This window comes from Planococcus citri, chromosome 4, assembly GCF_950023065.1.
Source record: "Planococcus citri chromosome 4, ihPlaCitr1.1, whole genome shotgun sequence".
Lineage (NCBI taxonomy): Eukaryota > Metazoa > Arthropoda > Insecta > Hemiptera > Pseudococcidae > Planococcus > Planococcus citri.
Window position 1 is genome coordinate 32466118 of NC_088680.1, and position 24025 is coordinate 32490142.

A 24025-nucleotide genomic window follows, 5' to 3' on the forward strand; every position below is an offset into this window, starting at 1 on the left:
CTCATTAGTTAGTACGATCTCACCCCCAATTATTTCCCCAGATGAAGCGAAAGAACCGCTTATTTACTCGAATCACTGCATAGTATAGTAATCACATATGTCTCGTTGATTAATCGCATATGCTCCAAAATGTTTTATCTTTCAGAACTGGATTCCGTACTATCGAAACCAGACCATTCGGATTAGCTATTCAACATCAGACAATCATTCAAGAAACCGACATCATCGTCGGTAGCCTTCGAGTTGTCGTCATCACCGCTGGAAATAGTCAAAAGAAAATTCGGCTAATGTCAGACTTATTTCTACAGTTGGTAAGAGCAGCTCTGAATTAGAGAATGAATTGGTCGGAGAAATGTAAAACTAAAGTACCAATGGGAGCCGTCCCTAGTGATTTAATTTTAAGTTATTAGTATTATTGTATTTTTGTACCTATGTTTCCTCGTTATTGCATTTCATAACTCGACTATATTGTTACTTTGTCCCAATGCCATGATTTACCTAATTAAAAATATGATAAGCTAATGAGTCGAACTCTCTTTAGTCGTGTTTCACAAAAGCTATTTTGTGCTCGGGGATTTCGACGCGCTCGTTTTAGGCTTCGGACTATTCAAATCAATGCCTACATAGTTAGCATCCTCTGAAAATGAGGAACCCTCCTCAGAAACAGCTTGGTAAGAAGAAATCTGGAAAATATAAAGCCAAGACAGGGGTTCATTCTTTTAAGTAGAAGAATGAAGAAAGAGGTCGTCGTTGTCGTTTTAAAACCTAAAATATATTTTGTATAAATATTTCAGAGATGTATGAGGTGAGTATGCAACATGAGATGCGGAACCAGAATGCAACAGCATACATGGCAGGACACTAAAGAGATTATCAAATAAATGGATTATAAGATGTGAGTAAGTATATATCTTTCATGGCAGACTGCGGGGCTAGTGAACGTCTGTTTTACGAGATTCATATGGTTTGGAAAATATTTGCAAACCACAGTCAGCTATTACCTCAATAAGTGCAAATTCAAATTCAAATTTATGAAGAGAAGGGGAGTGAATGAAATGTCCGAATCCAAATTTAAGTGGGACCAATACTTCCAACAAGGTGCGAACACCCTTCTTGCAAATATTATGTGGTTTATTTTTTTTTTGGTGCATAGTTTACTTTGGCTACTGATACTACAGAAAAAAAAGTAACAGAAAACAGAGTAGATAAGTACTTTAAAGTTTGTAATTAAAATGTAATATTTTTGTAAATGCAATAATTCTTATGCTAACTGTTGGCTACTCCATGAGCTAATGGTCAAGTTGAGCGACTCAATCGTTCTATTTTGAGTGCTTTAATGGCTACTACATTAGAAGAACATCCTATTTCTTTGTTATCATTTTGTTTTATTTACAGGACTTGAATATGATTATATTCCCCAACTGGATGATGAAAAATGCTCTGCACAGTTTTCTTAGCAGGTGAGCTAAACATGAGTGCCAGTCATGTAACAGAAAACGGAGTAAGTAAGTTCTCTAATTTTTGTAATAAAAATGTAATATTTTTGTAAATGCAATAATTCTTAGGCTAACAGTGGGCTTATGATTTCTTTGTTATTATTTTGTTTTATTTATAGGACTTGAATATGATTCTTTTATTTTACATTTTTATTTTTTCATAATTCAGTCAGAGTGTTAGTTTTATTCCAGTTCAGTAGTGTTGTTTCGGTTTTCGCGTCTCACCTCTTACAGTGACGATATTATGTCTCATTATTTCGAATTTAGTATTCCCATTTACAAAGGGGAAGATGAAGAGGAGGAGTACGACATGATGTATATTAGACCTACTTATTCTATCTAAAAAAGATAAAATACCTTCTTATATCATCGGGGCAAAATACAGTAAGAAAATGTAAGGTGATGATAACAAGATGAAAGAAGATTTGGTCCGTTTATCTAGGGTAGCAGTGCATCAAATCAGATCCACAAGTGTGAGACTTATTTTTACTTGTTAGTAATTTATTCAATTTTTAATTTATTCAAATTTTATCCTACAATGGCAAGTGAATTTCTAAATGGATCTAAAAATGAAATTGTCAACTTATGTCCTGCACCAAGTACCAAGTAGTAGTGGAATATTAGACCTACTTATTCTATCTAAAAAAGATATAGTTTGTAAAATTAATAATTTTAGATGTCTCCGTCTGAATTGAAAGAAATTCTAAACAATTTCATAAAGTCCATTGATGGAATGAAAAACATATGCGAGGCACTGAAAACTGAGCAAGCTGAGTTACGCATAGAAATGCAGCGTCAAATATTATTCCTTAAAGCTGCGCGACCTGTGGCTGTCCTAAATATGCAAAAATACCTTCTTATATCATCGGGGCAAAATACAGTAAGAAAATGCAAGGTGATGATAACAAGATGAAAGAAGATTTGATCCACTTATCTAGGGTTGCAATACACCAAATAAGATCTAGAAGTGTGAGACTTATTTTTACTTGTAAGTAATTTATTCAATTTTTTATTTATTCAAATTTTATCCTCGACCATTTACAAGGATTTCAACTACACAAGAGAGTACTATTGTATCTTACAAACTCAGCACATAAGCTACATCTACAATGAAAGTTTACTTAGTAAGTTATGTTAAGACACTTGTCAAAAGAACTGATACTAGCGTAGAACTTCAAATTCACTAGTTTGTAACATCTGTTCTTAATTGTTTTTCTGTCATCAATTTTTTACAATTTTTAATTAAAATGCTTTTTAAAAAAACACCGAAAAATTCCCAGAGGCAATAGGGGAGAGTGAATTATTCAGTAATGGTACTAACTTACAAGCTAGTAAAAAGTATAACATACTAAGAACAACATTAATTTCTAAATCAACAGGTGTTTGTCCAAAAGCTTACATTTGACTCCCTCTTTACTTCTTATAAATATAGGTGTTTTGTCATCGACTTATGGGTCATCTGAGACTTGGCAAAAATATCTTCAATGGCTTCATCGGTGGAGGTTGATCATACTGCTGATCCAGTTAGAGAGACTTATCAGCCTTCAGCGCTTCAACTGCCAGCTGCAGATATCATCATTGAAAACATCAATTCGCCACTGAGATTATTACTTCTACCATTGCCTAATCAAATGATTGAACAGTTGGTTGTAACTGCTCTTAGTCATTACACACCCAACACTTGTACACAATGGATGTCTCAATCAAGAATTCAAAAACCTGAAAACTTTCTACAGATTGCTAGCTAACCCTGATTTGGATTTGAAAGCGTTTTGGATTAAAGTTCACGAAGATGGAGCTTTCTCTCTGCTAATCGAGGTGTTTAATAGAACTTGTGTTAGCAGTGGAGAGAATTTTTAGTGCTATAAACCTAAATATTACAAAACTCAGAAATCAACTCACAACATAGACGATGAAGGGTATTTTACACAGAAAGAGCCTCATCAGAGATCAGTTAATTTATGAGATCGATTGCAGTCAGATGTTAAGGTATGTTGATGCAAAAATAAACGATTTTAAAGATGAAAATTATAAAAATAAACCAAAAAAGAAGAAGCGCATATTGAAAAATAAACCTGGAATCGTTCAAAAAGAAAGAAAACTAAAATGACAGCGGAAGATGAAGTTTGATTCTTTTTTCAAATTTTTTTAAACGAGCGTCTAGATTCCGACAGATGGCAAGGTGTAGTGGAATTTTTTTTTCTGACTTTGAAATATTTTCAGGTTGAGAGTCCTTATCACTTGTGTTGTGTTCATATTTTCATAGGCTATGTCGTTTGGAAGTACTTTTGTAAGTACAATTATTTTCTTATTTATGGATAAATAAATTATGAAGTTCATATGCATGTATGTATTAAGTTATTTGTTTATTTACGAATTATGTACGCTTTGTAATGTACATTGAATTTTCTTTGCAGGCTTGTTCATGGACCGATTGCTCAAGCACCTTTTCACGTAAAGACATATTAAAACGACATATCAAGACTGTTTATTAAAATGAACGAAATTACGTATGTTTTTTTCAATGTTAGTGTTGTGTTCATAAGCAATGTCATCTGGAAGTACTTTTGTAAGTACAATTATTTTCTTATTTATGAATAAATAAATAAAATTATGAATTTCATATGTATGTATTAAGTTATTTGTTTATTTACAAATTACATATGTACGCTTTGTAATGTACATTGAATATTCTTTTGCAGGCTTGTTCATGGACTGATTGCTCCAGCACCTTTACTCGTATAGACGCATTAAAATGACATATCAAGACTGTATGGTTAACTAAGGTAAATTGAATCCATATTTCGGTACCTATTTTCAATTTTTTATAATTTTGATGTTTTTTTTTTACCTTTATTAATTAAGTGAATTTTATGTTGAATTATTCTTATTTTGTTCACAATAATACATGATATTCTAATTTTGAATTTTTTTTGCAGTGAGTGTATCAATTCCCATTTTTTATCAACTGAATAAAATGTAAAAGTACGACTTAGCGAATAAAGGTACAGGCATTGGCATTACGATTATGAATCAAAAACACTACATCCAGATTTTTTTTTTTATTGTGAAAATACGGATTTTTGGGGAATTTCGGTTGGTAACACTGACTAGCATGTTGAAGTTAATGAACTTATGCATTCTTTGAAAAAATCTATGAATTTTGCCAAAAAGCAGTGTTATAGTGATTGGAAAACGACACAAATGATTTTTGCCTGCTACTGGTATGACAGGTTAAAAATATTATTTCGTGTAAGGAGGATTACTAGTGTAAATTTATGAAACTGATAGAAGTGGCAACAACAAAAGAAATTTCACAGTATGTAATTGGTGTTATCAAACAAGTAAATCTATGACAAAGTTGCTTTTACAAACTCTACAGCAAAAAAAGAAATTCAAATAAAAGAGATCACAGCGTTGTAGAACTTCAAATTCACTAGTTTGCGACATCTGTTCTTAATTTCTTTTCTGTCGTTAATTTTTTACAGTTTCTAATTGAAATGCTTTTTAAAAAACACAGAAAAATTCCCGGCAGAAGAAGAGGAGAGTGAATTATTCTACAAATACCCTAAAAAAATGTTTTGGTTGAAATCAGTAATGGTACATACTAAACTAACTTACAAGCTGATAAAAAGTATAACATTTATGTACCTTTAAATTCTTATTATGAACGACAATACTTTCAAAAGCAACAGCTGCAACAGGTGTTTGACCCAAAGCTTACATTCAACCTGAACTAAAACCTCTATTGGGTATGTATTGAATAATATTTTTTAAAAATACTTAAGGACAATTTCATCATCAATGGTAACTCCTATGATCACTAATTTTAAAACTGATAATATATGTTTAATTTAGAAATTTATCATGACAAAAATGTTGTTCTTGGTAATACTAATGTAATGAAAATAGCTAAAAATGCTACATTTACTACAGAATGATTTTTGTGTTTAACTGTTTGGTGACTGGATGTCATTGAAAATATTATCAATTATTTTTGCTAATAAAGCTTTTTTAAATGAAGAATTTATAAATAAGTTTGTGTTTGTGCATACATTTTTCAATGTTTAATTAATTTTACATCATTTCTCAGAATCCTCTAGGTATATCGTTTGTCTGAATGGTCACTCATCACTCATTACTCCCACCTCCTCCTTCGTTGTCAGGTTTCAAGTTTGGGATATAGAATAAGTTTTTTGAAAATTCACTATCATCGTAATGTAAAATAAAAATGAAAAAATTGGATTTTCAAGTTAATGGGGTTCAATAAAATTACCACAAAACCTTATTGGTTTCCACATAATTATGAACAATGCCAGAATTCAACTGGAAGATAAAGACTCAAAAATAATAAGACATGATGGGAGTCCACCCTCATTTATACAGTACCAGCGACAACAACTTCAAAGATGCACGTATGAAGTAGAATACTTCACAGGAATCGCGGATTGCACTGAAGTCAACAGGTTGTGAAATCCGAATTCCTAATCTCCTAATAAGTGTTTTCACTAATTACTTTGAAATACATTCACATCGTAACATTCCTAAAATACGTATATATATCTCCTTTCAAATGCAGCCACAGAAGTGGAAACTACATTGATTAGCGATTCACCAAGGAAACGAAGAAAAATTTGGTGAAACCCTCAGAATCATCGAATTCAAGGGCCACAAGCAGATGACCACTACTATGTGTCACTATGTGGTAAACAATCAACCCTAGCGTAGCTCTTAAAAAAATCAACGAATACGTATCGTGTGGTAATTATAAACGTCAAGAAATTCATGATGATAAAAATATTAAACAAGGTAATCGATGTTTTAATGACACATCGTATAACGATTTAGATAAATACTTTCAAAAAATAACTCACCATGTATAGTAAGCTCGGAATCTTTGTTGATCTCGTACAGTCTTAAAGCGGTGTCTAATTCGAGCTGGGTTGATAGAACGCATGGATCTCCTAAACGAGATTAACAAAGCGTATGAGTAAAATGCGATGTAAGATGCAATATTTCCAAAAATAACACAATTTCTAAAAATACCTTCTTCGTCCACCCATTTCATTGTGAATACTTGCTCCGGATGGAAACGACAAATTCCACGCATTTCTTGTTTCAGGTCTTCGAATGTGATATCCATGTTGATATCAGTAATCATAATCTCTCTGTAGAAACACAAAGTAACATATTGTTTAGTATAAACAATCGGAAATGGCGACGAACGAAGCAGTGACAAAAGCGTTGAATCGTTGCAAGTTGCATACTCGTAGTTGTATTCAACTCTGAACTCACCCATTGTACGCCGCCTTCACTTTGACGACGCTATCTTCGGCGATTTGTTGTATGGGCATTTTTCTTAATTTATATATCACGATCTAACAACACAAAAACGATACTCATATATTATTAATAGGAAATAAACTTCATGCTGGAGAAAAAATTCATAGAACAAAACAATGTGACTAATCGAGAGCGGATGCCTGACTTTGGTTCGTGATCGTCCAAAGAGTTGGATGATCGTTTCAGACAGAATTAAGTAGTATTCGTTTTACTTACCTCGTATAGAGAATAATTAAACTCGATTCTGTAACCATAAGCTCAAAGTGAGAGAGCTTTTTCAAAAGCCGCGTAAAGTACGAAAAACACACGAACGGAGATGATAACACTGCGAAAATAAATGACAAAGCGCAAGTTCGATGACTAAAGAGCGGCGTCATTTTACAACATGGTCGTTTTCTTGTTCTAAAGTATCATTCAGGGTTGCCAAACTGAAAACACTTGAAAATGTCATGACTGAAAATTAAAATTTTTATTTTTTATTAGCATTTTTATTTAATTTATAATTTTATCTGTTTGAACTAGTTTGAACTTTGAAGTTTGAACTAACAATTTGAATTTTGAATTTCTATTCCAGTTCCAGCCTTGTAGGATTAAAAATGGGTATTATTATTTATTGCCATCTAAAAATATTAAGCATTCGTAGAAACCGAAGTAGAAAATGAAGTATATTTTATTTTTTATTCCTCACTCAATTATTATTTTACTCTCGATAGTTTCAATTTCAATTTATAAAAATCTTTACTCGTATACAAAAAATCTAAAATTTAAGACCATGAACTACATTCTATGTGACAATGAAAATACATTTACATTTATGAACGTTCTACGATAAAAATATGAATAGAAATGGGCATTGCAAAAAATGGTAACAGTAACAATTTTAGTTTATAAATTTTACAAATTATTTAATATGACATCAACAGCCTTGGGAAAATCATCAACAGTATACGCAGGATGGGGATCAATTAGCTTTTCATCTCCTTCCTTGTATTTTCCTGTTTTTACTAATATCCCTTTTATACCAATAGCCTGAGCTCCACCAATATCGTCTCGAGCGTCCTAAGGAGAAAAACATTGAAATGAATAAGTGTAAAATGAATCAGATTCGAATAACCGAAGAAAAATTGACACATACGTCACCGATCATGACAGCCTCAGAGGTATCCGTATCTCCTAAAGCAGCTTTAAAAAAATCAGCGCTGGGTTTTCCAACAACGAAAGCTTTGCAATCAGCAGCGTATTCTAATCCTTTAACAAACAAGCCCGGACCCAGAGATAATCCTGATGGTGACTTATAATAACGAGCTTGATGAATGGCTATGAGTTTAGCGCCGGATTTCAATAATCTGAGAAATAATAAAACGATGCGATCGTAATAACAAATATTAAAAAACACAAAAGTCGATGTTCCATTTAATTACCTGAACGCTTCGTTTAATTTATCGTAATGGAAATGTTCCGGTGCTAAACCAATGACTACAGAATCGTGTTTTCGTTCACTCGTGCTAACTTCAGAAAAGTCTTCGAGGGCGTGATTATCGACCAGTAACAGTGGAGCAAGCTTTTGATCTGAGATTAAACTTCGAGCTGCCCATAATGAACTCCATATTTCATCGATGTTTAGCTCAAAACCGAGCTTCTTCAATCGTTCGTATAATATCCGGCGACTTTCTTTGGTGGTGTTGGTTACGAATTTTATTTCTACTTTGGCGTTTCGAAGTCTAAATTGGGAGAAAATTGATGGAAGAAGTTATAGCTTATTTGAATCAGAAATTTATTTAATTAGATTAGGATAAATACGTACTTTTTCAGGGCTTCGACTGCTCCTGGGATGGCATAATCTTCGATGTGAAGAGTACCACTTAGATCAATTAATACTTTCTTAATCGTCATTATGACTTGATTCACTTCGTTAAAACATATTATGCAACTTTCAACAAGGGAAGTGAAACAGTTGATTGGAAGTATCAGCTCACCTCAATTCAATCAAATCACCGGAAATCGGAAAACTTGGAAAAATAAATGAAAATCAAATCAATTGATTAATTGATAAGATAAGAAAATTGAAAACAAAACATTCTGATAATTTTTTTTTTATTTCACATGCAACACTGTAACAAAATGAAAAACAATGTTGAGCATTTGAGCAAATTGAAGTTTTTGTTTTTATTTTTTTATCTGCTCGAAAATTGAAGATTTCAAAAGAAATATACAATTTTCGAATTCTGAATAATTATTCCATTTCATAAATTATACAGATTTTATTTAGCTTGTAAACAGCCAGAGAAAAATCGAAACACCGGTTCCAAAATTCCAAATTTTACATTCGACGATTTTATTGCTTAGAACAAAAATGTGAATCAAACTTTTCTCTTCGGGTCGTGCTAGATTCACCGACTCCCAGTCCAAAAGAGTCGATTCACTGTAATTCGATTCTTTTTGCTATTTTATGCAATATGTTTTTGTTAAGGTAGCTGTTTTTAGTGTTTTTAGTGTTGGGGGGCGTTGTGTCTGCTCACCTCGGCTTCGCCTCGGTTGCGCTGGTCGCTTTGTTGTTCATACTATGTCGGTTTACTTCCCTCGGCCTTCGGCCTCGGTGAGTACAATTTTTTTATAAACAACCGCAGTGCTTCATACACGGTAATGTCTAGCCTCCGTCTGAACTTACCAAGGGGAGTAATGCTCATCGAATGAAATGTAAATTTTAAACGGCTCGGCTTCGCCTCGCCTAATTCGGCATACAATTCGAAAAATAATATTAATAAATTTATTCATTGTTTGAAAGCAAAAAAAAATAATTTAATTACATTTTCTGTAAAAATTCAACTTGTAAAAATAAAAATCGCGATAAAAATTTTTGAAAAAATTTGTGCCCGACGCGGGATTCGAACCCGCATCTTCTTGCACTCCGATCCGATACCTTAGCCATGCAGCCATCGGTGCTGATTGGCAATTCGTCTTTTTCAACGCTTTACATGTTGCTAAACACGTCGAAAACTACCCCCCCACGCGCGCGCACGTATACGCGTACGCGACCGATTCATTTCTAGTTTGGACTGAGAGTCGGTGAATAAAGTAGTACCCCACGCGCGCGCACGTATACGCGTACGCGACCGATTCATTTCTAGTTTGGACTGAGAGTCGGTGAATAAAGTAGTACCCTTTCTCTTCTTATCACTTTTTTGCTGAAAAAAGTATCTGTAGCACATTGCATTTAAAGTGGGATCTTTGAACAAAGTGGGAGCCTAGTTCTCACTACAGTGGGATCCAGATCCCACTTTAGATGAAAATTTTGTTCATAAAGTGGGATCTTTTTACAAAAATAAAATTCTATTTAAAGTGGGATCCATAGATCAATACCACCTATAGTAAAAGGCCTGAGCGCTGTTTTGTGACGTCATCGCTACTTGGTAGTACTTACGTATCTAACATATCATAATACACTATAGAATTGAATGAAAAATGCACTCAAACGAATTAAATCCTGGGAAAATTTTATTTTTCATATTTTATCTACATGAATAATGAATTCATGATCATGTAGGAATGATTTTAATGAAAAAAAATGAAGAAATTAGGTTATAAACAACACTGTTTTTCAACATTAAAGATGAAAGTTATACATAAACTTGACAAAATTATACCTTTTGGCGGATATTACAACACTCACTGGTGAAATATAATTAAATAATCGTCGAATCTTGTCAAAATCCCACTAAAATCATCTAATTGGTTTGAGATGTTGATGGTTTCTTGATTCTTGATTAGATAACCTTATCCATCCATTGTAGTTGGATGGTTGTATTCACAATGCAGATTTAAAACGCATTTTAGATTATATGGTTCACTATTCATTTCACTGCGATGTTATTCCAGTAAAACACAGGCACTAGTACACATCAGTTTTCATTTTTATTCACTTCACAAGATATCTACACATCCGAATCACACAATGTCACAACACAAACAGATCGCGAAAAATTCACTTTGTACAAAAATAAAGTAATCCAACACCACCAGTAGTTGAAAACAACAATATCTCATCACTACAACACATTTTAGAACAAATATTAATTAAAATGTCATCATTTTATTAACGTTTTTAACGAAAGTTTTACTCTGTTTCACGAACTCGCCATTTAAATGTACGTTAAAATTCAAATGGTAAACACAATCGAGTCATCTACTAGTGGTGACGTCAGAAGGTGATAACGATTCAGCGCTCAGGCCTTTTACTATAGGTGGTATTGCATAGATTCACACTCAATTGCGATGCAGCCAATCTTTTTTTTGAGGGTTCCCCACATTAGCCCTCAAAATCGAGCTTTCCTCTCCATCACCCAGTAGCAGTGTAGGAAATCCACAAATTATCTCGGGTTCTGTATGCAAACATTTTAAAATAATACATTATTTTCCAAGAAATGAAGCTCAATGTGAAATATTTTTTACATTAATGCTTAGTAACTTTTGTGACAAAGGTATTTTACGCTTTAATCGACCAAGTTAATCAATTCAAAAATTTTTGGTGGGGCTTTTTCATGTATTACCTGCATTTCGGACTGCATGATGACGTGATAAGAATGCTTGGATCTTGAGAAGGGCTAGAAAACGATCAAAACTGTTTCAAAATAGAAAATTACGACTTATTTTCGATTTCAATTTCATTTTCGGTTCTATCATTGAATTTTAGAGATCCCACTTTATACTGAAAGGTTTAATTGTTAACATTATCAAAGATCCTAGTTTGATGTGAAAAGGAGGTCCCACTTTAAATGCAAAATTTAACGTGAGAATTTGATGTTCATTTAACGCTCCCACTGTAGTGAAGAAAAAGTAGAAACTGAAATTCTAAAATTAATTCCATCAAAAAAAGAATAAAAATGGTTTTAAAATCGAAATATTTTATTTCAAATGAATTTAATATGTCAAATTAACCGTTGACTTCGCCCTTTTCAACAATTACAACATCCAGAGTCTTGCAATTCACCCAAGGTAAGTGTAATCATTACTTATTATTGCCAAGTTGTCCAGGAATCTGTCTTCTGAACTCGATTCTTTTTCAGATGGACGAAAATTTAGAATCACAGCAAGAAGAAGAGGAAGCCTTGCTCGCTATTTATGATGGTGATCCAGCATTCAAACAGATTTCGTCGACTGTATTTCAATATAAAGTACGTTTTTTCATGTAGCATTTTCACCTTGATTCTTTGATTAATTCAAATTGATACTCCAGTGCGGCGAAGACGGCGGAAAAAATTCAGTCTTGGTAGAATTTTCGTGGCCACCAAGTTACCCTAGCGAAAAACCCATCATTAATCTAAATACATTTTATAATCAGCATTTGTACGTATTTACTTGGGCTATAGGAAAAAAGTGTAGACTGGGTTAGTGGGTTACTCAATGTATGCAATTATTTTCAGAACTCAGCCTGTGAAAGACTTTATAGCGACAAAAATCGACGAAAAAGCTGAACAGTATCTCGGAGATGCCGTGATCTATACGTTAATCGAACTGGTCAAAGATAATTTGGATACCTGGATGGTGGAAGTTTCGAAAAATCTTCCTGTAAAAGTTGAACCTCCGAAAGAAGAGATCACTTTAGTTGAAGAAGTTGATACAATGGTGAGAATTGAAACGAATTGTTATTATTGCACAGATTCATATTTATTCATTTTAGTATAAGTAATGATTCAATTTGTCAATTTCCAGACTATTCAAGAAGCTCCAACAAAAGTAACAGTGAAAAAAGAACATCTGAGTAAGGCTCAAAAACGTCGACAGTGGGATAGATGTAACGCCGGAGGTGAACAACCGCGAGGGTGGAATTGGGTAGATATTGTAAAACACTTATCTCAGACTGGCTCTAAAGATGATTGCTTAACCAGCCATTCGTGAAACTGTACAATTTTTTACAACTGCCTGTGATAATTGTTAATAAGTATTTCTACCTACGTATTGTTGTCTAATTGAATTACAAAATTTTATGAAAAATACAAAAATATATTCCTTCAAAATGACTAATAACAACATAACGTTCTATATGATTCTACTAATTCCATTTCGTTCGCCATTCATCAACGAATAATTGATGTCTATCGGTGATCCAACCTGTCGAAAAATAAAATTCGAATGTTACCGTACATTGATTTACTTTTTATAGAAAAACTGGAAAATAGTGTAGGTATTACCATTTAGAATGGCATCGGTGGCATACTTGGTCCATTTGCGAGAAACGTAATCGTTGACGTAAATTTCGATAATTTTAGTTTCTCTGCAGGCTCTCACCAAAGCTTCGAATTCTTCCTCGTAAGCGTAATTCTATAATAACAATATTAACGTAAGATTCGTCGAATTGAAATCGTTCGTTTGAATATTTGCAATCATAACTCACTTTAATTCGGCCTTCCAAGCATGATAAAACAAGACCATAAATAACAGCGTGAAAATAAGCCATTAAAATATACTCGTCTTTGATATTATCCTTCAAAACAACGTGAATGGAGGTATCCACATCCACAACGATGTATTGAAAAGATCGGTAACAATTTTTGATTTTTTTCAACTGCTCGCTAGTTATATTCTTCCTGCGAATAATCGGTTGAAGAGATCCACCAAGATAGATTTTTTTACCACATAATTTATAATCTGAAAATCACAACGATTCAGAATTGTCACAAAACACATTCTCATCAAATACACAAACAGTCAAACACTCACCAGTAATACCACATCCCAAAATAACGGATTCTTGATCATTTATAGTTCGAACAGCGTTAACTGTATTCGTTCTGAGGAAATGACGAAGTAATAATAGAAATCTTGAGGTATTCATCGTCTTCATTTTGAGACACTTGACCGCCTTGAAATTGGCATAAATGTGCATCACAGTTACTGAGAAAAATACTAACCAAATGCACCTGGAAATTGTACGATGAGTTTTCGTCTTCAATTAAGTTAATAGATAAATGACCAACATACCTAGTATTGTTCTCGATCATCGTTAGAATATAAAGACCGAAAAAAGAGGCGAGTAAATTAACGCAGGTTTCTTGACTTCCATCTTTTGCAGACACATCAGCCATATTACCACGAATAGCCTTTAAATCGATCAAAGTTTTCGATTATAAAATTTACAACGATAGTCGAGGTGTTTGATAAAATGCTAGTTTACTTGATGCTGAGTTATAGCTGCTCTGGTAGCTCCTCCGGCAACTCCGACAATGGATTTCATCACAGCTGAAGCACATAGGACTGTAGATCCATAGCTTTTGAAAGCTGCTATACCCAGTAACAATTCGAATCCTAATGCTAAATCATTAATTACATCAGCTGTGAGTCTCCATTTTTTACAATCTGTATCGAGATTAGTCCTATTGACAAGAAAACATCGCTATATAACTCACCGACGTTCGTAATTAATCGTTCAACAATAATTAAATAGTAACGAACCCTTTCCACCAAGCAAACAATATTCTACCAATCATCCCAGTACCATCCTTCAAAATCCACGTTACTGCGGCTGATAAAGCATTAGCAGTCTGGTCGCCAACTCCAACACCTTTGAAAATAGCATGAGTAGTCAACGTACCGCTTATAGTGCTGCAAAATGCCTGTAAATTGAACCATAATACGTACAATAATGTATTACATATTTTATACGTGGCATTAACAATAGGTCTACGTAATTAGGTATACATTACTTGAACCGTATCCCAAATCTGATAAGTGAGATAATCAGGGCTAACACTTGTAGGATAACCTTGCGGTAGAAATATTTCCAGTAAAATTCGTTTTATATTGAACACAAAACTAAATCTTGACAGAATACTCGTTCTATATTCTTCGCTACAAATACCACCATCTGCTCAAAATATCGTGACATTAGTTTCACTTTTCAGAAAATACACATGTAAGTGATATTATTTACCTGTATCCGAATAATAGCTGATTCTTCGATCGCTGTTTCTTTCTTGAAAGACGGTTTCCTTCGGAAATTTAGTATACATTGTAAGATTCTTTCAATAAGTAGAGGAATTCATTCAACAAGTGGTAAGTATCATGGTGAAAATAAATACGTGGGTAATAAGTATGTTATTGACGATAATTACATCGCAAATAATTAACTCGGCGTAAATTAAGCCACAATATCAAACATTAACATTGTATCGAAGTTGTTCTTGATCTCTCTCTTCTTGTTTTCGTGATAAGAATAAGTGATAAAGGAGGTGCCGGTGTTCGTGAAAATTCGGTAATATTCGTTCAAGCTACGTCGAATGGGTTGCATAGTTGCATATTTACCAAAAATAAGGTGTGAAAATAGTTTTTTAAATACTCAAGTCGATGGATTTGATGAAAATCTCGAGGAAAAATTTCCAAACTTGTTTCTGAGAAGTGTTCGAAGCCACTGAGTTTATTTTTGGGGCCCTTTGTTACCCTTACTCAAACAGGAACATTGTTTTGGACAGACCCCTGGCACAAAAAAAAACTCCATGTCAAAACATAACCATAACTCAAGATTCTCCTTGAAACATGTCTAGTCTAATGAAATAGTGAACATTTACACTACATTAAGAGATCCATCATCCATGATACCAATCACTCCTCGGTCCAGAACCTCAATTTTTCAGGAGTGGCATGGCAAGGTTAAAACAATCTTTCAACGACATGACCATGAAGAAATCGAGATATTTCAATTTTCAAAAATGCCCAGTAGGACTTGGGACTTGGTATGTTTTTTTTATGTGCGAAAAAGGAAAACAACACTACATTATTTTGTAGGTTATTGAAAAAAAAAAAAAAAATTGGTTTAGTTTTAGGATTTATGTTTGTAACTTGTTATGTTGTCTATCGTAGTTTTCGAAGAAGTTTGTCAATTTTTCACTAGAGATTTGTTTATTTCGGTCACGTTGAAATTATTTTTTTTCCATCAATGCGTTCGAATTAATGAGAAGTCGCTTATTAGTTATTACGATTTTGTTGTTATTATTGAATTTTATTGGTGAGTGGTGACGAGCTCATTGCAGTAATTTTAGGTCTATGATTACGAATTTGAGTTAACCATCTTAATTTGATGGTGGGAAAAACATTAAAATGAGCTTAAATGTTTTTAGGGTATTACACTGTATGTTTTCGAGCCTCCAAAATATAAATTTTATATTTTTTAGGCAAAAAAAATTAAAATAAGCTCTGAATGGGATTGAAAATGAGTTTACATAATTAAATATTATGTGGGTTAGTTTTCGAGCCTTCCAAGCTGAAATTTAGCATTACATATCCACTTCGAAGAAAAACTCAAAACAGTAGTCAGTACGAATGAACAAGAAACATCAACTTTATACAATATCGTTTGAATAATATATTCCAAGTAAAAAAATTCGGTAGATCATTATACAAGCATAGAAAGAAGTACATTCGATGAGAACATTAATATAGTAAAGAATATAAAATAAACACGTAAAAATTTACTTCAATTCATCGTGCGAATTTGAGAAAAAAATAAAATAAAGTATACGTACGTATTTAAAATTCATCCCTTACAAAATAATTTTACAAAATTATCAATTGTAATATCACAGCAACTAAAACAGAGGATAAGGCATACACAGCCTTCTGTTGTTTCAAGTCCACAATTACCCTTACAATTAGAAAAAGAAAAAAACGATTTTTCGGCAGTCGTAGCATATTGAAAGTGATTCGCGTAGAAAATGTTTCGAAAAGAAAAACAATTAAACTACATAGACAAAGACACACATCGAGAAAAAAAGCTATTTTTTTCTTACAAATATGTATACATAAAATAACCCGATTCAAAAAGGCGATATAAGAAAAAGAAAAACGTAAAAAATAAAGTAGAAAAATACAAAGACGTTTTAGAATGGCACAAAAGTATACATAATATACGCTAACGAGAGAATAAAAAAAAATGCTTTCCAGGAACACCATTAATTACTTTTTGTAAAAATGCAATTTACTGAATAAGCCTTCTATCTCGTAGTGATCATTTGAAAAGATAAATAGCGTGGAAAAATTAGATAAACCGCCTTCATCGCCATTCGCCATAGCGTCACTGGGTATAAAATAAATTTAATCGTTGGCTTATTATGCATGAAAGACCACATTAAACATAAAACTGCTCGTATGTGTTGATAAAGTACAGGTAGATAGGTATAGTATAAAATATACATTTATATTAAAAGCTCGTTCTTCAGTGATGCCAATTGCTACGTAAAAAAATTTATTTCGCACGAGTTTCACAGCGCTTCATTTTCCATCATAATTCCATCTCTCGAATCTCTATTATTATTTTCGAGTGTACTTCATCTTTTTATTCTTTTCGGGTGAATATACGAGTGGCTATTCGAAGATCGTTTAACGGTTATAATTACACTTATAGTTACGATAATGGCAACGATCAATGATACAAAAAGAATTTCGTATTGATAAGTTGAGAATAAGCTACGTTGAACGCCATCCACTTGTACCTCGTAGTTCTCTTCGTCGTCACCCAAGTCTTCGGCTAATCTCAGATCTACCGGAGCTTTTGGACATCCCATCCAGTACTGGGCTGATGATGTTTGTCTTCTATCGCTGACACGAAGATTCATATCGACGAATTTCCAAAATCCTTTTCCTTTGAAGAAGTAGGTTATACCTGCAAATCAGACGTGATTCGTTGAGAAATGGTCAAGAGCAATGCAAAGCGAAAACGAAGTCCCTTCCAAGATTTTATTATCAATTTCAAAATCAATAAATCGATCAATCGTTTTTTACCGAAATTTTCAAAAAAAATGTAATGAACAAAGGAAAACTTTTCATCTCATTAACCAACTCAAGTGTTCGATTTCTCCCCAACCATTCCAAATATTTTTCTGTTGGAGAAGGGGGTGAAGTATACGTGAACAAGTTTGATAAAAACGTGGAAAATTAGAATTTTGTGGTTTGGTAGAAAAAAAAGGAGGGAGCAAAAATTATTAAGTTAATTTTTTTAGCTTTCAAAAAAGGTTTCAAAAAATGAAAAATTACGCATATTGATTTTAAAATTCTGAAAATAGAAGAAAAATGATGAAAAATTTCAAAGCATGATCGAAAAACGAAAAAAGCAAGACTTTTGGCTTTCAAAAAAAGAGAAAAGAAAACAATTTCAAGTTGGAATTTTTCAATTTTTAAAGAGGATTGCATGAAAAAAATTAAAAATAAAGAAACATACTAATTTCAAAAATATAAAAGCAGAAGAAAATGAATAGAAAATTTCTAAAAAAAGGGGGTAACAAAAAGTTGGGGATTTTTTTAGAAAAAAGAGGGGTAAATTTTAAAATGAACATTTTTTTAGATTTTGACTTGAGGAAAAAAAATGAAAAAACATTTTGAAGAAATTCCGAATCAAGTAGAAAATAATTCATATATTTATTAAAAAGTGGGGAAAAAACAGATCTCTTTAGTTTTCGAGGAAGAGGAGAGAAAGAACTTTATTCCAGTAAAATTTTTCATTCAGATTTCAAAAATATAAAAGCAAGAGAAAATAAATGGAGAATTTCTAGAAAAATAAAAAAAATATGAAAATAAATAGATGTGGCTTTTGAAAGAAGGGAGGGAGGATTTTCAAATCAACATGTTTCAACATCTGAAGTGTGATAAAAAAATGAAAAAAAAAACACTATGATTTCAAGAAATTCTAAAACAAGGAAAGAGGAAAGAGAAAATATGTTAAAATCAAAATTTGTTTTGTTTTTAAAGAGAATTGTAAAAAAAAATTAGAAAACATTATTCGATTTCAGAAATACATAAGGTACAAAATCTGAAAAAAGGGAAAATAGAAAGTTGTGGATTTTGGCGGAAAGGGAGGAGAAAATTCTCAAGTCAACATTATTCATAGTTTTTCTTAATTGTGGCGGGATAAAAATGAAAAAACATAAATAATTAATTTTAAATTCTGAAACAAGAAGAAAATGAATGAAAAATCAAAGTTTGATTAAAAAGTACGAAAAACAGAAATTCCCGATTTATGAAAATTGAAAAATTTACACCAAAAATAATCTAATTTTTTAAAAATGAAAATTATATTCAAAAACGTGAAAAAGTCCAAGTCCAGCAAAAGTTTATCGCTTCCATGAACTAAAATAAAATAATAATTTTTCCAGTGAACTCGAAAAAAATTGAAGACCAAAGACAGAATGGTATTTTATTGAATTTTTAGAAAATTAAAGACCCAAAAAAAATTGAAGAACCAAAAACTAGATAAGGCGAAGGGTGAAATTTTTTACACCTCGTAATGTTAATTTCAAACACACTCACCGTCTTTCCATCGAAACGCAGCATCGATATTATCGCCTATACCTTTCCAGATGGAAATATTTCTCGGATAATCCAACTCGACTTTTTGAATCTCTTCGTCAAACCTCCAATACGACTTTCCACTGTAGAAATACGTCTTGTGGTTATGTCCCCAGACTAACGCAGCATCTATATGATCCAACCAGCCAGGTAATCCATAGGTAGTTAAAGGTTTAGGATATCCTCTCATAAGGCGCTGTCCTTTATACGTGTATATTTCTCGACCTACGAGTACATCAAAGAAGAGAATGTAAATTCGACAATAAACGTTTTTTCGAACGAATAACGTGAAAAAGAGCAAAGGTGTCTTTAATTACCAATAAAGAAAATAATATCTCCGTTGAATCTTTCGTAAACTGCATCAACGTGAGTGAAATTAGCCGGTAACTCGGACCAAATTTGGCTGATAAGACACGGGTAACCGCTTTGTATTTTACCTTTATCGTCCAATCTCCACATATACTGCAAATAGTAGGTACCCAAATTCGAGAAGATTAGCAGTAATTCTAGGTATATGTAGAAGGTATACATAATTGGAAGGTTTACTTAAATGGCGAGGAAAGACTTACTTTATCTTTAAATATGAATAACTCGTTACGTAGCACAGATATAGCATCGTAACTGGTATCGCAAGTATCTGGTACTTTATCCGCCGAATCTGGTACTCTATCCGGATAATAAGGTACTCGATCCGGATACGAAGGTTTACCAGGGTGATACGTCGGTTTATCCGGATGAGGTGGTCTGTATGGGTAATAGGGCGGTGGTGGTCGGTAAACTGGATCTTTTGGGGTCGCAGGTGGCTGCGGTGGATGTGGGTGAGAGGGTGGTGTAGGTGGTGGCGGCGGTGGTGGTGTTCTGTGTGGTGGCATATACGGTTGTTTTCTGGTAGAAGGTGTCCAAGGCGAGGTAACATAGGTTGGAGGGCGATACGGTTTGGTCACTTCGACTTTAGGACCTGAAATAGTAGATAGGTATGAATTAGGTGATGTTTTCCACTCAAGACCTCTTTTCTCAGTTAGAATGGATAAATATAGCTAACTAGTCGGGGAACCCGCATAAGAATCTACATATCGCACCCCCTCCCCATCGATCCTCCAGGCCAACTTATTTCTTAAAGGGGGAGTCCTGAGGAACATTTCCAGCCCTTTCCTTCAAAAAAAAACTGGCTCGTCTATGACCTTACAAAATGGCGGCCATTTTGATTGAAAGTTCAGCCGAAATCGCAAATTTTGCTTTCCAAAATAGGACTTGCACCAAATAGGTAGATCGAAAGAGCAGGCAAGCATTTATCATTTGTCAAAATTTCAAGTGCTCAAGTGTCATTTTCGATTTTTGGTGAATTTTTGAAAGTAATCAAATTTAGGCCAAGAATGAGGAAAAAATATCAAAATTTTACCAAATTGACCTAGAAAGCTGAAATTTGAGATATATCCTATTTTCGACCTGCCAAATTGATTGAAAACTGTTTCAAACCGTTTTGAGTAGCTCTAGAGCCTCCAGTAGATTTTTGAAAATCAAAATCCCCACAAAATGTCATCAAATTAAAATACTATCAACTAACAATACTGGAAACTCCATTTAAAATACATTGAGCGTTTTTATTACAATAATAGCGTGATCTGAACGGCCTGGTTTGAAACTAACTCTTATCAAAAATGCTCTGATTGGTTGGTTTATAACTTACTACTTTGAATCTTGTGCGTGTGCGAGATTCAAATCAGCAAATCAAATGCTTATGGTAAAATTTAGTTTCACTCCAGGCCGCTAGGAGGATAAAACACCATTTTTCGATGGAGTTGCCAGTATTGTCAGTTGATAGTATTTGATCAAATGGAGATGAAAAGCCGAAATTTACTCGGCATTCCAATTTTAACACCCTCTGAAGACTACTTCAGGCGGATTCAAGTCATTTTGGAGCTTCTAGTGACTTTTTGAAAATTCCGAAGTCGTGAATAACAGTGGTCATTTATTGACAAATTGATCACTTCTTTATATTAAAGAGGGTATGAAGCCACGTACGATTTGTAAAAAAGTCTTTTACAATTAAAAGATATTTGGAGTAATTCTTGAGAGCTGGTGGAGGTCCGAATAAATTGACAGATAGAACGTCAGCGAGTGAATAGACCTCGAGATTTGGGCATATTTGATGATCTTATGATTCGTGTAATTTTTGTTTACCTTACAAACAATGCACATATTACATATGTCATGAATGTATATGAGAGGGAGTCATTATGGTACCTAGTGTATTCTTCAAAATATTGCTTAGAGTTCAACGGCCTGTATGTGTCCATAAGTGCAATGGAGGTAATCAACTGTGTCATACAATAGCTCATTAGGCAGGCAGGGGGACATTTGAACCATTTTCAAGCTTTCTAAGGAGGATCTTTTCTCCTGCTGCGTTTTTGAAAACTTTGAATTTAGTGAGCTAAATTTCCTGAATGTCTTGTTGCTTTTTATTATTCGCCAGACTTGAAATTTTCACAACATTTTATCAAATGAAGTTAAAAAGTCGAAAAAATTCACCTTCGTTTGAAGTAAAAAGGTGAAATTCAGTTGACATCCTATTTTTGGCATTATTCCAAAGTGGATTGCAGGCAGTTTCAATCTATTTTGGAGCCTCCAGTGCCCTTTTGTAAACTTCATTTTTTTAAGGAATACCACAAAATCAGTCCAAATCAACTTTAGCATGCACTGTGGAGAGTAAATTTCGGTTTTCCAACTCCATTTGATGACATTTTTTAAAAATTTCAAGTTTCAGAAATCTACTGGAGGCTTCAGTAATTTTCAAAAAGTCGCTTAAAGCTCCAAAATGACTTGAAATCCACCTGCAGTCGACTTCATAGCGTAGTGAACTTAGTTTACAGAATGAAGTTCGGTCTTCCAACAGCATTTGATAAAATTTCATGGAAATTCAAGTTTCCAAAATCTGCTGGAGACTCCAAAATAACTTTAACTCACCTGAAACCCTCTTCAGAGGATGTTAAAATTGGAGTGCAGAGTAAATTTTGGCTTTTCATCTTCATTCAAGTTTTAGAAATCTACTGGAGGCTCCAGTAATTTTCGAAAAGTCGCTGGAGGCTCCAAAACGACTTGAAATCCACCTGCAGTCGACTTGGTAGCGAATTGAAATTAGTTTGCAAAATTAATTTCGGCTTTCCAACTCCATTAATAAAATTTTGTGAGAATTTCAACTTTCAAGTTTCAAAAATCTACTGGAGGCTCCAGAACTACTCAAAACGGTTTGAAACAGTTTCCAATCGATTTGGAAGGTCGAAAATAGGGTATGTCCCAAATTTCAGCTTTCTAGGTCAATTTGGTAAAATTTTAATATTTTATCCTCATTTTTGACCTAAATTTGATTTTTAAAAATTCACCAAAAATCGAAAAAGACACTCAAGACACTTGAATTGTAGTCTCTTGGCCTCAAACATTTCGAATTTTTTTTTGATAAAACCCTCTCACCTCTGTCAAGGAGGTCTTTATAAACCTTAGATTCGTGATTCATTGACCCCATCGAGCAGGTAAACCGAGAAGAAAATGAATAAGAAAGGCAGATCTTACCATAAAGAATTTGTATAGCATCCTTATCGTCATCTGGTAACGTGAAATCCGACTTGCTGCCTTGATAATAAGGGTACATCAGCGATCCGGGTACATTGGAATGGGACAATCCTAAAGAATGGCCGAACTCGTGAGCGGCAACCATAAACAAACTGGTACCACCTAAAAACCACACACATAAAACATACAGCTTAGATAATAACGTCGTCATCAGTCAACTATTTCCTGGCCTCGTTAGATCTGCGTTATCTCATCACAATAGCGAGAGAAGAGGATATCCTTCGATAATATTCAGTCTACTCGTACGAACCTTTCGATCTGTCCACCATGGCATCGACGGTCCAATCTTCATCCAAATCAAAATGCGCATCTCCACCTCTTCCCGGACCGGGGAAAAAAGCATGAGCCAAAACTTTACCTTGTCCATCGAACGAGAACCCATCTCCATGATCGTGCCTGCGCATAAGAACAGAACCAACACATAAGTAAGCAAGCCTTTTCAATGCCAAGATTTTTTTTTTTATTCCTAGTAGACTTTTAATTTCGTCTCAACTTCGTATATGTATCTTGCGCCAAAAGAAGACAGCGGTGGCGGCGGCAGCGGCGGCGGCGTTTCGTTTATATGTCATTTGTTGTTAAATGAAGCACATTTCCGTCGCCATCAATCACACATACCGAACATCACATCGCATCGGGCTCAGCCAGAAGCCAGATCTTTTTTCACAAGTTTACGGTCAAGGTTGACTGTGTTCAAGTGTGCAGTAGAGTCCCTCCAAACGGGGTGAAAAATACCACCTCTAGCTAGCGGAGTCGAAGCCGAAAGTGAAAAGTATGGAGTTTTAAATTACACATGTATGTTATGTAGATCGATGCCGCCGCACAGCTTCTTCTCGCCAAGCTTTAAACGAATAACATAAATACGCCTGTATCTTACCGTTCGAAATAAATCAAGATATCCGCGGCACTCGAACGCAGATTTCTGAATGTAATTCTCGACTGATTCGACCAAACGTTGAGAGCTCGGTCGAGTACATTTTCCACCGAGTAGTAATCTAGGTTACGAATTTGACGAGATTCTAAGCTGTAACATCCAACAGAAAGAAAACAATACACGTGTATTCGATTAGTTTGGATTTCATACAATGTACTTTATAAATACATACATAGGTAGGTATTATTTAGGTAGGTAATAGGTATTATACTTGAAAATTTAAATCATCGTTGAAATTTCATTTCTCTATGTAAATTAGGTCAGAGCTTTATTTAAAATACCTAACACTTTCGGTAGG

General features: G+C 33.9%; 5 protein-coding genes across 6 annotated transcripts in view; 1 reads left to right on the forward strand and 4 right to left on the reverse strand.

The window, feature by feature from the left end:
* aPKC (protein kinase C iota type) overlaps positions 1-7214 on the reverse strand; it is a 146673-nt gene extending 139459 nt beyond the window's left edge. The window contains exons 1-4 of the mRNA XM_065359787.1: positions 7056-7214; positions 6792-6874; positions 6543-6664; positions 6371-6460 (exon numbers count right to left, since the gene is read on the reverse strand). Coding sequence (XP_065215859.1) covers positions 6371-6460; positions 6543-6664; positions 6792-6850 — 271 coding nt within the window. The 5' untranslated portion in view covers positions 6851-6874; positions 7056-7214. The remainder of the gene's footprint in view (positions 1-6370; positions 6461-6542; positions 6665-6791; positions 6875-7055) is intronic.
* A 344-nt stretch (positions 7215-7558) lies between these two features.
* LOC135842370 (haloacid dehalogenase-like hydrolase domain-containing protein 2) lies at positions 7559-8910 on the reverse strand. Its single transcript, XM_065359804.1, has 4 exons — positions 8644-8910; positions 8261-8560; positions 7975-8185; positions 7559-7898 (listed from the first exon to the last, which is right to left on the reverse strand). Exons 1-4 carry the CDS (start codon positions 8730-8732, stop codon positions 7734-7736), a joined length of 765 nt encoding a protein of 254 aa, XP_065215876.1. The 5' UTR covers positions 8733-8910; the 3' UTR covers positions 7559-7733.
* A 2276-nt stretch (positions 8911-11186) lies between these two features.
* On the forward strand, positions 11187-12866 carry LOC135842375 (RWD domain-containing protein 4). The gene is made up of 5 exons (XM_065359809.1): positions 11187-11831; positions 11903-12010; positions 12073-12182; positions 12260-12461; positions 12549-12866. The coding sequence occupies exons 2-5, from the start codon at positions 11903-11905 to the stop codon at positions 12732-12734; spliced, it is 606 nt and encodes a 201-aa protein (XP_065215881.1). The 5' UTR covers positions 11187-11831; the 3' UTR covers positions 12735-12866.
* Positions 12819-15049, reverse strand: LOC135842364 (RUS family member 1). Its single transcript, XM_065359798.1, has 9 exons — positions 14767-15049; positions 14540-14700; positions 14289-14449; positions 14011-14209; positions 13818-13936; positions 13557-13756; positions 13231-13484; positions 13028-13157; positions 12819-12947 (listed from the first exon to the last, which is right to left on the reverse strand). Exons 1-9 carry the CDS (start codon positions 14843-14845, stop codon positions 12889-12891), a joined length of 1362 nt encoding a protein of 453 aa, XP_065215870.1. The 5' UTR covers positions 14846-15049; the 3' UTR covers positions 12819-12888.
* Positions 15050-16170: 1121 nt separating this feature from the next.
* Positions 16171-24025, reverse strand: part of LOC135842363 (matrix metalloproteinase-2-like) — a 118097-nt gene continuing 110242 nt past the window's right edge. For both annotated transcript variants that reach the window (XM_065359796.1, XM_065359797.1), the window contains 7 exons: positions 23671-23817; positions 23047-23192; positions 22737-22898; positions 19739-20127; positions 19487-19631; positions 19131-19394; positions 16171-17490 (listed from right to left, as the gene is read on the reverse strand). In XM_065359796.1, the coding sequence (XP_065215868.1) occupies positions 17156-17490; positions 19131-19394; positions 19487-19631; positions 19739-20127; positions 22737-22898; positions 23047-23192; positions 23671-23817 (1588 nt within the window). In that variant the 3' untranslated portion in view covers positions 16171-17155. The remainder of the gene's footprint in view (positions 17491-19130; positions 19395-19486; positions 19632-19738; positions 20128-22736; positions 22899-23046; positions 23193-23670; positions 23818-24025) is intronic.

Bases quoted from the DNA above. Each gene is read 5' to 3' on its own strand.
- LOC135842370 (XM_065359804.1), bottom strand. From the start codon at position 8,732: ATGACGATTAAGAAAGTATTAATTGATCTAAGTGGTACTCTTCACATC. The intron at 8,186-8,260 runs GTAATTAAATGG...ATTATTTCTCAG, and splicing joins AAATTAAACGAAGCGTTCAG to ATTATTGAAATCCGGCGCTA. The intron at 7,899-7,974 runs GTATGTGTCAAT...TTTTCTCCTTAG, and splicing joins AGGCTGTCATGATCGGTGAC to GACGCTCGAGACGATATTGG.
- LOC135842375 (XM_065359809.1), top strand. From the start codon at position 11,903: ATGGACGAAAATTTAGAATCACAGCAAGAAGAAGAGGAAGCCTTGCTC. The intron at 12,011-12,072 runs GTACGTTTTTTC...TTGATACTCCAG, and splicing joins CGACTGTATTTCAATATAAA to TGCGGCGAAGACGGCGGAAA. The intron at 12,462-12,548 runs GTGAGAATTGAA...GTCAATTTCCAG, and splicing joins TTGAAGAAGTTGATACAATG to ACTATTCAAGAAGCTCCAAC.
- LOC135842364 (XM_065359798.1), bottom strand. From the start codon at position 14,845: ATGTATACTAAATTTCCGAAGGAAACCGTCTTTCAAGAAAGAAACAGC. The intron at 13,158-13,230 runs GTGAGTTATGAT...TTGTTATTATAG, and splicing joins GCTTGGAAGGCCGAATTAAA to AATTACGCTTACGAGGAAGA. The intron at 12,948-13,027 runs GTAATACCTACA...ATTTTTCGACAG, and splicing joins CACCGATGCCATTCTAAATG to GTTGGATCACCGATAGACAT.